At 36.1% G+C, this 12,126-nt stretch overlaps 1 protein-coding gene across 4 annotated transcripts in view; it reads left to right on the top strand.

The window, feature by feature from the left end:
• Nucleotides 1-8,437: 8,437 nt before the first annotated feature.
• slc12a7b (solute carrier family 12 member 7b) overlaps nucleotides 8,438-12,126 on the top strand; it is a 60,216-nt gene continuing 56,527 nt past the window's right edge. For all 4 annotated transcript variants that reach the window (XM_058059571.2, XM_058059570.2, XM_058059566.2 and 1 more), the window contains exon 1: nucleotides 8,438-8,749. In XM_058059571.2, coding sequence (XP_057915554.2) covers nucleotides 8,551-8,749 — 199 coding nt within the window. In that variant the 5' untranslated portion in view covers nucleotides 8,438-8,550. The remainder of the gene's footprint in view (nucleotides 8,750-12,126) is intronic.

Genomic DNA, 12,126 nt, shown 5'->3' with positions numbered 1-12,126 from the left:
CGTGCCATTCATTCATTCATTCATTCATTTTCTACCCTCATTTTCTATCCTCACGAGTGTTGTGGGGGTGCTGGAGCCTATCCCAGTTGTTGACTGGTCTGCAGCCAATCACAGGGCACATATAGACAAACAACCATTCACACTCACATTCATACCTATGGACAATTTGGAGTCGCTAATTAACCTAGCATGTTTTTGGAATGTGGGAGGAAACCGGAGTACTTGGAGAAAACCCACGCATGCACGGGGAGAACATGCAAACTCCCCACAGAGATGGCCAAGGGTGGAATCAAACTCGGGTCTCCTTGCTGTGACGTCTGCCTGCTAACCACTCGGTCACCGTGCAGCCGGAATGAGCCTACATTATGTCTTATTTTCTCATATGAAGAACACTACATTTGGCTAATATGAGTGTAAAGGTGACTATAGGGGTGTTATTTCATGTATAGAGGGCTCTAATAATGTTAAGAACCATTTTTAGATGGTTTTCTATGCTCTAAATTCATTCATTTTCTACCGCTTATCCTCACGACGGTCGCTGGGGTGCTGGAGCCTATCCCAGCTGTCTTTGGGCGAGAGGCGGGGTACACCCTGGACTGGTGGCCAGCCAATCACAGGGCACATATAGACAAACAACCATTCACACTCACATTCATACCTATGGACAATTTGGAGTTGCTAATTAACCTAGCATGTTTTTGGAATGTGGGAGAAAACCGGAGTACCCGGAGAAAACCCATGCATGCACGGGGAGAACATGCAAACTCCACACAGAGATGGCCGAGGGTGGAATCAAACTCGGGTCCCTCAATGTCACTTCTTGTCTTCCACCACCTTTACAGCAACACACACAAGCTTTATATTCTGTTATTATGTTAACTATATTGGGTAATATGAATGAAAAGGTGACTATAGGGGTGTTATTTCATGTCTAGAGGGCTCTAATGTAAAAAAAATGTGATGGTCTTACTAGAAAACATTGCATTTATTCTACTTCACGGAAATTCCCTCATCATAATTGGGGCTGGAACCAATTAAGCATGATTAACAAAGGATTATTGTCACTAAAAATTAATTATTATTATTAAAAATTAACCGGAGTCCCCGGAGAAAACCCACGCATGCACGGGGAGAACATGCAAACTCCACACAGAGATGGCAGAGGATGGAATTGAACTCGGGTCTCCTAGCTGTCTGGCCTACGTGCTAACCACTCATCCACTGTGCCATGTGATTTAAAATTGGTGAGTCAGTTACTCACAAATTTAACTAAAACAATAAACATAACTGGGCTGCACGGTGAACGAGTGGTTAGCGCGCGGGCCTCATAGCTAGGAGACCCGAGTTCAATTCCACCCTCTGCATGTTCTCCCCGTGCATGCGTGGGTTTTCTCCGGGTACTCCGGTTTCCTCCCACATTCCAAAAACATGCTAGGTTAATTAGCGACTCCAAATTGTCCATAGGTATGAATGTGAGTGTGAATGGTTGTTTGTCTATATGTGCCCTGTGATTGGCTGGCCACCAGTCCAAGGTGACAGCTGGGATAGGCTCCAGCACCCCCACAACCCTTGTGAGGATAAGCAGTATTTTCATCATTTTAGCACATAATTTTAGCTTAATCGTACACTCAAAATGTGTCTTGAGTCCTGTGACAATCTGGCAACCTGCGACGCCCATGCAGCATCTCCATGGCAGAGGTTTAGCGGCGAGAGGCATGCAGGATGCAGGATGCTCCGTATCCGCTCAGCCAGTGGTAAAGAACCCGCGGGGACGCAGCGTGCTCCGCTTGCCCTCTTTGGCGGGAATGTTTTTACTCGAAAGGCAGCGCTCCGAGCAAACAGTCTTGACACCGGATCCTTCCCGCAAACAATCCAGGATGCCAGTGGCTGCCATGGCAACCTCACTATACAGCAGCAATGTGACAAAATATACCACAACGCATTCCAAACATAAACATAAACAGATCCATGTATGGAAATAACCACAGTTTTGTACATTTTCACCATTTTTTTAATATGTGTCAGTGTTTTACAGCGTGCACGTTAAGCAGAGCATATGAAAGCGATGCACGCACGACAGAATGAAACTGGAGTAACAAGAATTCCTGTCGTGGTTGTCGTGGTTGTCGGGGCGTCTGTGACATCACAAGGGACCAGCTCGGAATACAACGCCGTTTTTAAAAGGCACGTAGGTTAACTTCAGCTATGTAATGTAAGCCATTTCCTGTTTGCGGGTAATTGAGACGCCATAATACAATTTTATACTCATTTTAACCCGCAAGGCATGCTGGGTATTGTTATATAGGACTATAAATTGTATTGTTTTCCATTTTCTTAGTGTGTATGCTTTTATTTTGATACCTGCAAAGTCCAATAAATCACCTATGTATGGATTTAAGCACAAAATTGAGTATTTTGCCATTAATAAAAAAAAACACAAAAAAATCCATGAATGCTGAATTGAGACGTCTGACTTAATTGCATTTTATTGCCCCCTGCCGGCTGTCCGTGTGTATTTCACTCAATCACATACAAATGAATGTATAACCTTTATTTAGTGATATTTCTTGTTTGTTTTATGGTCTCCCTCTGTTAAAATAAACATACTATGAAAAATCATTCACTGTATTCATAAATAATGATTTAGATGTGTAAGTTGGTATTATTGTTGGTATTTTTTATGCATTTTTTTATTCAAATAATCGCAGAAAACAACTTTTCAAACTGTGCATACCAAGTCAAAATGAGTTTAAAATATAAAATATATATTATGTAATATTTGTAGATATGAAACTGAGCGACGGTGTCTCACAGTAGTCAACACTGCGTCGTTCTGCCACTAGAGGGCAGCCGTTACAGATTTGAAACGAAGCACCATTAAATCCAAGTGTATTCTATTGAAATATTACACGTGACATGCTTATTTTCTATGAGTGTAACGACTAAACGTGCATGTGTGGAAACAATTTTACGGTAAATTTGTTCTGCCTCATTAACTTATATGCACCTAGGTAGTAACCAAAAAACGGAAATAGGTAGGAACTTAAAACTGACAGCACACACTGACTGAGAGGCAGTTACATTTATTTTGGTTCAAACAACATATTCTTAAAACCTATCCATTATTATTTTTTTCATTACCTGTCCCAAATTGCTTAGGAAACTAGTAATTACATATAGTTACTAGTTCCTTTCCAAGTACTCGAATTAGTAACAAAACGACTCCTCCAGTAATGAAATTAGCTAGCAAAATTAGCTAGCAATGACTTTGAGTTTTGTAGTGGCGCGTGTCTTTGAGAGATGTTTGATAAGGGACACTATAACGACTAAACGTGCACGTGTGGAAACGACGATGTTACGGAAAATTAGTTCCGCCTCATTAACTTATATGCACCTAGGTAGGAACCAAAAAACGAAAATAGGTAGGAACTTAAAACTGACAGCAAAATTAGCTAGCAATGACTTTGAGTTTTGTAGTCTCTTTGAGAGACGTTTGATAAGATGAGCCTGAGGGGCGGAGCTTGTCGATTCATCACCCAACCGCTAGAGGGCGGTGTTGTCCTATGCGTGACAAAAAAACAACAACCCCTTGTTAGCTTCTCGAGTAATACTACTGAACATTAGCAAGCCACATCCAGGTCTTTGATATACATATCATATCACGGTGCGTTCATGGACCACTGAACAAAGTGGGAAATACATAAATTATTATGTCTTCTGTGCTAAGCTGACATTTTGAGACAGATGCGAGGTGTACTTGTGTACTCCATTTGTCTCCAGCACACACATCCCAGTCCCAGTCCCGGAGGAACCCGGCGGCCCGAGGGATCTCGTTACAAATGAGCACGGCATCTGCAGGCAAACAAAAACAAGATGAACGAGTCTCCTCCCGCTTCCATAATCATTGCTAGAATTCCCTGTGGAGAACCAAGCTTGACATCCTCTTTAACTAGGCTATGCTAGATTTAAAAATACAAGATTTCTACAATGAAAACTCGTCATATTGCAAGAATAAAGTGGTCAATTTATGAGAATAAAGTTGTAATATCACATGCCATCTGAGTCAGAGGGGGAGTTAATTTTTTTTTGGCTTTTATAACTTCATTCTCCAAATGTGCACCCTTTTTCTTGTACCATAATGACAATAAAATGGGAAATTTATCATTGAATTCTCATACATTTACTGTTTTTTTCTCATAAATTGACGATTTTATTCTCAAAAATGTATAAGAATGCAATGTAGTGTAAATTTATGAGGATAAATAATGCATAACTTTTTCTTGTCAATTTATGACTTTTTAATAGGAATTTCAAATTTACTCTTTACGAGAAAATTTTTAACAAATTCTCAGAATTTTTTTTTCAGAATATTTTTTTTCTTGTAAATTTCAGAGAAAACATTTACAAGATAAAGTTGCAAATTTATTAATATTACAATTTTTTCTCATAAATGTATGACTTTATTTGTGTAAATTTACGAGAACAATAAATTACAATAATAAAGTCACAAATGTATTAATATTATTTATTTATTTATATTTATTTTTCTTATAAATGTATGACTTGTAAATTATTGCATATTATTATTATTATTATTATGAGAAAAAAGTTGTAAATTCATGAGAATAAAGTAATTTTCTAATAAATATGGGAGTACATTAAAAAATAAAATTTGTAAATTTACAAGAAAAAAGTCAAACCTTTTTTTGTAATTTTATGACTTTATTCTCATAATGAGTCATAAGTTATTCATAAATTTCAGAGAATAAAGTCGCAAATGTATGAGAAAAAACTCGTATTATTACGACAAAAAAAGAATTATGAGTACATTTTTAAAAAAAAAAATTATTCTCAGGAATTTACAAGAAAATATGTAACGAGAATGAAATCACAAATTTATCAGAAAAATCTCATAATATTACACAAAAAAACTGCAAATTTATGAGAATGAAGTCATAAATCCCCCCCTCCCTCAAAAGTCACAAATTCATAAGAAAAAAAGTCGTACATTTATGAGAAAAAGGTAATAAGACAACTTTTTCCCAAGGCCGAAAGTGACATAAGTTTCATAGCTGTCTCAGGCAATGCCTGACAGAGTATTAAAATAATAATTGTAAGAATAAAAACTCCTAATATTTATATAAATTTAGTTACTTTAGTTTCGTTACTATAGCAGTTCTTCCTTGTAAATAAGTGTTAACTTTTCACTTTCGTAGCTAACATAAATGAACATAAGAACGACAGATGGAAACCCAACGAGGAATCTAATCAGCATTTGATGATTTGGTATCAGCGGTCAGCACACGAGGATCACAGCAGTCCTCCATTAGCAACATGCCACAATGGTTGCAGCTGTGCTAAGTCGGTTTGCATCTGTCCCGCCCCAATTCAAACACGTCATGATCAGCATTTCATTCTGTTCCGAGATGATGAGTCCGGCAGGGGATGAGTAAAATAACATGAGCATGGAGGATTACAAGTTGTCAATCTCACATCCTGTGTTGCTGTTGCATCTACCCTTCATCTTCAACCAGATGACCAATGCAATGTCCAAGAGTTGTTATTGGAAATTTGGAAATTTTAATGTTTTTCATGTATTTTATTTATATTATCCAGGACCAGTGGCATAATTAGGCTTTTTTTAGGGGGGCTTCAGTCCCTCTAAAAGGTTCTTGAGCACCCCCAAATAATTTGATATATATTTTTATAGTTTTTTTTAAATTTTGTATAGATTTTTGATTTTTTTTTTTTTACAAAAAAATTATGTTCTTGAGACCCCCTCAATAATTTGATATTTTTTTTAATTTTATTTAATTTTATTTTTTTGACCAATGCAATGTCCAAGAGGTGTTATTGGAAAAGGGTGTATGGACACACAAAAATAATCATAATATCATTTTAAATATTGTTTTTCATGTATTTTATTGATATTATACAAGACCAGTGGCATCATTAGGCCTATTTTAGGGGGACTCCAGACCCCCTAAAATGTTCTTGAGCCTCCCCTAAATAATTTGAAATTTTTTATCGATTTTTTTAATAGACTTTTTTTAATTTACAAAAAAATTGATGTTATCATAATATCATAAAGAAAATATTTTTCATGTATTTTATTTATATTATCCAAGACCAGTGGCATAATTAGGCCTTTTTTAGGGGGGCTTCAGTCCCTCTAAAAGGTTCTTGAGCACCCCCAAATAATTTGATATTTTTATAGTTTTTTTTAATTTTGTATTGATTTTTTATTTTTTTTTTTACAAAAAAATCTATGTTCTTGAGACCCCCTCAATAATTTGATATTTTTTAAATTTTATTTAATTTTATTTTTTTGACCAATGCAATGTCCAAGAGGTGTTATTGGAAAAGGGTGTATGGACACACAGGCAAAAATAATCATAATATCATTTTGAATATTGTTTTTCATGTATTTTATTGATATTATACAAGACCAGTGGCATCATTAGGCCTATTTTAGGGGGACTCCAGACCCCCTAAAATGTTCTTGAGCCTCCCCTAAATAATTTGAAATTTTTTATCGATTTTTTTAATAGACTTTTTTTAATTTACAAAAAAAATTGATGTTATCATAATATCATAAAGAAAATATTTTTCATGTATTTTATTTATATTATCCAAGACCAGTGGCATAATTAGGCCTTTTTTAGGGGGGCTTCAGTCCCTCTAAAAGGTTCTTGAGCACCCCCAAATAATTTGATATTTTTATAGTTTTTTTTAATTTTGTATTGATTTTTTATTTTTTTTTTTTACAAAAAAATCTATGTTCTTGAGACCCCCTCAATAATTTGATATTTTTTTAATTTTATTTAATTTTATTTTTTTGACCAATGCAATGTCCAAGAGGTGTTATTGGAAAAGGGTGTATGGACACACAGGCAAAAATAATCATAATATCATTTTAAATATTGTTTTTCATGTATTTTATTGATATTATACAGGACCAGTGGCGTCATTAGGCCTATTTTAGGGGGACTCCAGACCCCCTAAAATGTTCTTGAGCCTCCCCTAAATAATTTGAGATTTTTTATCGATTTTTTTAATAGACTTTTTTTAATTTACAAAAAAATTTATGTTCTCATAATATCATATCATATCAGGCTCTTGAGCACCCCCTAAATAATTTGATATTTTTTTTATTTTTTTTTTTTATTTTGTATTGATTTAAAAAAAAACTTTTTACAAAAAATCTATGTTCCTGAGGCCCCCTCAATAATTTGATATTTTTTAAATTTTATTATCATTATTTTTTTGACCAATGCAATGTCCAAGAGGTGTTATTGGAAAAGGGCATACAGACACAAAGGCAATAATAATAATAATATCATAAAGAAAATGTTTTTCATGTATTTTATTTATATTATCCAGGACCAGTGGAGTCATTAGGTCTTTTTTAGGGGGGGCTTCAGTCCCCCTAAAATGTCATTGAGCCCCCCTAAATTTTATTTTATTTTATTTATATTATCCAGGACCAGTGGCATCATTAGGCCTTTTTTAGTTCTTGAGCCCCTCCTAAATAATTTGATATTTTTTATTGATTTTTAAATTTTTTAAATTGATTTAAAAAATTTTTACAAAAAAATCTATGTTCTTGAGTCCCCCTCAATAATTTTGTATTTTTTTACATTTTATTATTATTATTTTTTGACCAATGCAATGTCCAAGAGGTGTTATTGGAAAAGGGCGTACAGACACAAAGGCAAAAATAATCATAATATCATAAAGAAAATGTTTTTCATGTATTTTATTTTCATTATCTAGGACCAGTGGCGTCATTAGGCCTTAAAATTTATAAAATAAAAAAATAAAAAATAAAGAATTAATTATTTTTAATACAATTAATTTAAATATATTAATTACTCATATATTTTTATATAAATGCATATTTTATGTGCAGACAATTTACTTTTGTTGGCGTTTTGTAACATTTTAGTGAAAAATTGAAGTGACTTGAAGTGTTAATCAACTCAGCGCCTCCACCCCCCCATTTGACCCCCCTTCTGGGGGGGTCTTGTAACAGTTCTGCCAGCTGTCTATTTTCGATGCGGCTGCAGTCTACTGATTACTGTCTGAGTGCTCTTGGACTCTTTCCACAACATTCTCTCTTGGGGAGTTTGTTTTATATTAAAATATTCATATAATGTTGTGTGAGCAAATAATTTCACTTTAATGTCCTTATTGCTAGTAGAGGGATGTCAGTTTGAAGGGTTTTTAATGTTTTAATGTGATTTTTAATTTTAAACTTTGTTGCCTCACTGTCTCACTGTGTGTAAGTTTAATATATTGTTTTATAATTTAGTTAACAGGAAGTAAATAATGACAACAATCACACTGTATTTTAATAGCCACTTCCTAGGGGGCGGGTCTAAGTCCTGTCGTCCAATAAGCGAAGTCCGAGGGCGGGCACGTGCGTACAGTAATCAATGGTGGCTTGGAAGGGGTCCAGTGTATTCGCCTGTTGCCACCGCCGACCACACTACTCCACCGGCGGGCTCCCTCACCTCCATTTCGGGTGCAAAACAACAGGGAATATTCATGGGCGACAGGTTTGTAGTAGTCCCCGTTGACGGGGGTGGAGGGGTCGCCGACAAAGAGGAGCAGCCGGCTTCGGTTGTTGACCCGACGACACGGCTCACAGGCGGGGAGTTAGAGGAAGAGGACCCGGTGTTGGAACCGCAGGACCCCAACGCCGCGGTGCCCATTCTTGAGTACAACAGAGAGCCCAACAAGTACGGTGAGTCAGCCGGCGGTTACTCGGTGTCCCACTTCTTATCTCTCCGAGCCACCCGTGGATTACCCGTCACTTGGGGTCTTTATCTCTTTGTATTGTCGGCTTCACAATTGGCGCACTGCGTGTACTTGGCGTTTTGAGTGCGGGAGATGTTGGGGTATACATGAAAGTTTACTGTGAGTACCCGGATGATACACTTAAAAGGGCCACAATGGGATATTTGAAGTCAGCCAAAATGAAGGAAATTGTAGTCCTTTTACCTTTGACAGCCTGCTGTGTTGTGTTTTTCACTTTTTACCATCAAAGTTCAAGGGAAGAAGGGTAAAATATGGGATGGTTGACAAGTATGCAAAATTGTACCCGCAATAGACACCATCTTGTTTTTACAATTATTAAGGCGGGATTAAAAAAATGTATGCAAGCGAATCCAATTATGGTAATGGTAATGGTTTAATTTCATTTGAACATGCATCAGATTACAATTGAATGCATCACATAATCAGTTCACAGTTCCACATGTCCAAAAGGAGTAGGAAGAAGCAAAGCTTATTAAATCCTACCCTTACATCTGGTACTTTTACAATCAGTAATTGTTACATTTGTTCACTTCCTGCTTTCGTAATATAATTTAAGTTTTATTTTATTATTTTAAATTTTTATTATTTGTTTTATTTTATTATTTTTACTTTATTTTATTTCAATTTTTTTCAATTTTTTTCAATTTTTTAATTTTTAAAAACATTTTTTCTCATGACTGGTTGAAGACTCTTCATCCTTGTATTTAGCAAACATCAACTGCTTGTATTGTTTCTTGAATTGGCTCATCGTTGTGCATCGTTTGAGTTCCTTACTCAATCCATTCCATAGTTTGATTCCACATACTGAAATGCTATGGCTTTTTAACGTAGTCCTAGCATAGAAGTGTTTCAAATGTACTTCTTCCCTGAGATCATTTTTCTCCTCTCTTGTAGAGAAGTATTGGATGACATTTTTAGGGAATTGGTTATTTATGAATTATATCACAATTAATAACATTTACATTTTGTTCCTTTGATATCAAAGTGAATACAATCAAGGGAAAAATGTAAAAAAAATATATATCAAAGGTTTTGGATTAAAGGATCTATCTTCTGGACATGGGTCATTGAATAGATTCATTTTCTACCGCTTATCCAGAACATGCAAACTCCACACAGAGATGGCCAAAGGTGGAATTGAACTCGGTCTCCCAGCTGTGAGGCTTGCGCACTCACCACTCGTCCGTCATGCAGCCCACAATTGCAACAGGAAGTCTTTATTTTTAGTATAGTTCCTTAGTATACGGTTCCTTACAGGACCGTTGTCATCGCTACTGAACAATGGCAGCACACTTTGTCTGTTTACGGAGGTCAAGTGTTCAAAAACAGGTGCACCGTACCTTGATGCTGGGGCCCGGCGGCTACATAACTGAGTCACCTTTGTTGCCTCTAATATAATAACATAATAATCATTCATTCATTTTCAATAGTCTGACTCACGGTGTCATCTTATAAACAACATTAACATCATCACACAGCAACTTAACACCCAAAAGTTATTATTCATTCATTCATTCATTTTCTACCGCTTATCCTCACAAACAACGATTCCCACTCAAATTCATACCTATGGACAATTTGGAGTCGGCAATTAACCTAGCATGTTTCTAGCTGTGAGGTCTGCGCGCTAACCACTCGACCGCCGTACAGCAGGACCTTGAATAGATGTGTGTGGGGAAAAAGCTGTACTTTTTGTAGTGTAGTTTACTTTGTAAGATGATATCATTCCCTAATATCGATATTGGCATCAAACCCCCTTCCCTCCCCTCGAGAAAAAATGTTGTAATGTAGCAATAAAAACACTTTTTCAGTTTTTTTTCCCCCTTTATTTAAATTTAAATTCAAGGTGTGTCCTGTACTGCTTCTGCTTAGCTTGCATACAAGGATCCCTCTATAGCAACAGGTTGATGGTTTCTAGGCTGCTGTTATTGCCTGTATGCTAAATTAAACTGTGCTGATGTATTTATGATAACATAGCTGAGTGTGTATTCATTCATGGTCGCTGAGCGTCAGTTGCTGTGTTGACAATGGGAACTACAAACTGGCCTGCAACTTGAGTTGGGAGCTTTTTTTGTTGAGATATTTGCAGGACTCGGCTAAAAAAGCATTTAGCGGAGGGGCTAGCTCTTTTCTGCTACAGCCAATGACTTTTTGCCGCGCTGTGGAGGTTTCAGGAAGTTGTGGTGTTGCAAAAATCCGTCTTTAAATGCATGCTGAGGTCGGTTTGTATTAAGATTCCCCGGTTCTGTGCAAGCACGGGAAACTTGTGCATGACAAGTTTTACACTCAGCTGCAACAACATGGTGCTGTTGTTGTTGTGATCACTTGGGTTCTGCATGCTCCTGGATTGAAGTCCTGGTGCTGGTCCAATATCAGAGCCTTTAGAAGCAGCCCACTAAACATTGAGGCCATGTTGTTGTGTTGTGTTGTAGCTGTGTTGTTGAGAGCCGTGAAGGAAGATTGTGTGACTAATGTTTTGTTCATTCAAAGTGGAAAATAGCTTGCCCTTATGATGAGCGTTACAAAACAATGTATCTGGGGACATTGACTAACTAGTGTCGGAAAGAGGATGCAGTGGTTTTGACGACACATTATTGACTAAATGCTACTGACCGTTTCCAGCAGTCTTAACTGGGATTTAATATGTTGTCGTTTGTTGTGTGTAGTGCATAAATATAGTGCATACATCCTGTGATTTTGTCGCTTAAAAATGCTATTCAATGTCGAATGATGATGATAGCTGTGATGGGTGGTGTGGTCGGGTAAAAATCACCTTTTTATTTAGTATTATAAGACACGGCGACATTACTTGTTAGGGGCACATTGGGGGGGGGGAATCTGAGATTTTGAGAATAAAAATGGTAAATATATGCAAATAGTTGTGAATTTATGAGAATAAAATCCCAAATTTCCGAGAATAAAAGTAATAAATTTAGGCCGGAAAAAGTTGTAAGTTTGTGCGAAAAAAGTTGCAAATTTACAAGAAAAAAGTCATATATTTTACGATAATAAAAGTTGTAAATCTATCAAAACAATTATAAATAAATGGACATTTCTGAGAACAAAAGTTGTTTATTTATGAGAAAAGTCTTAAATGTATGAGAATAAAAGTGGTAAATTTGCGTGAAAAATACATTTGAGAAAAAAGTTGAGAAATTCTGGGAAAAAACTTGTGAATTTACGAGAAAAAAAGTCATATATTTGCAAGAATAAAAGTTGTAAATTGATTGTGAATTTTGCAAAAAAAAACCGTCTTAAATTTCTGAGAAAAACGTTGGGTATTTACAATAAAAAAGGTGTACA

This window comes from Doryrhamphus excisus, linkage group LG5, assembly GCF_037039965.1.
Source record: "Doryrhamphus excisus strain RoL-2023G ecotype Guam linkage group LG5, RoL_Dexc_Guam_v1.1, whole genome shotgun sequence".
NCBI classification, from domain to species: Eukaryota; Metazoa; Chordata; class Actinopteri; order Syngnathiformes; family Syngnathidae; genus Doryrhamphus; species Doryrhamphus excisus.
This window is presented reverse-complemented; position numbering and strand designations above follow the sequence as displayed.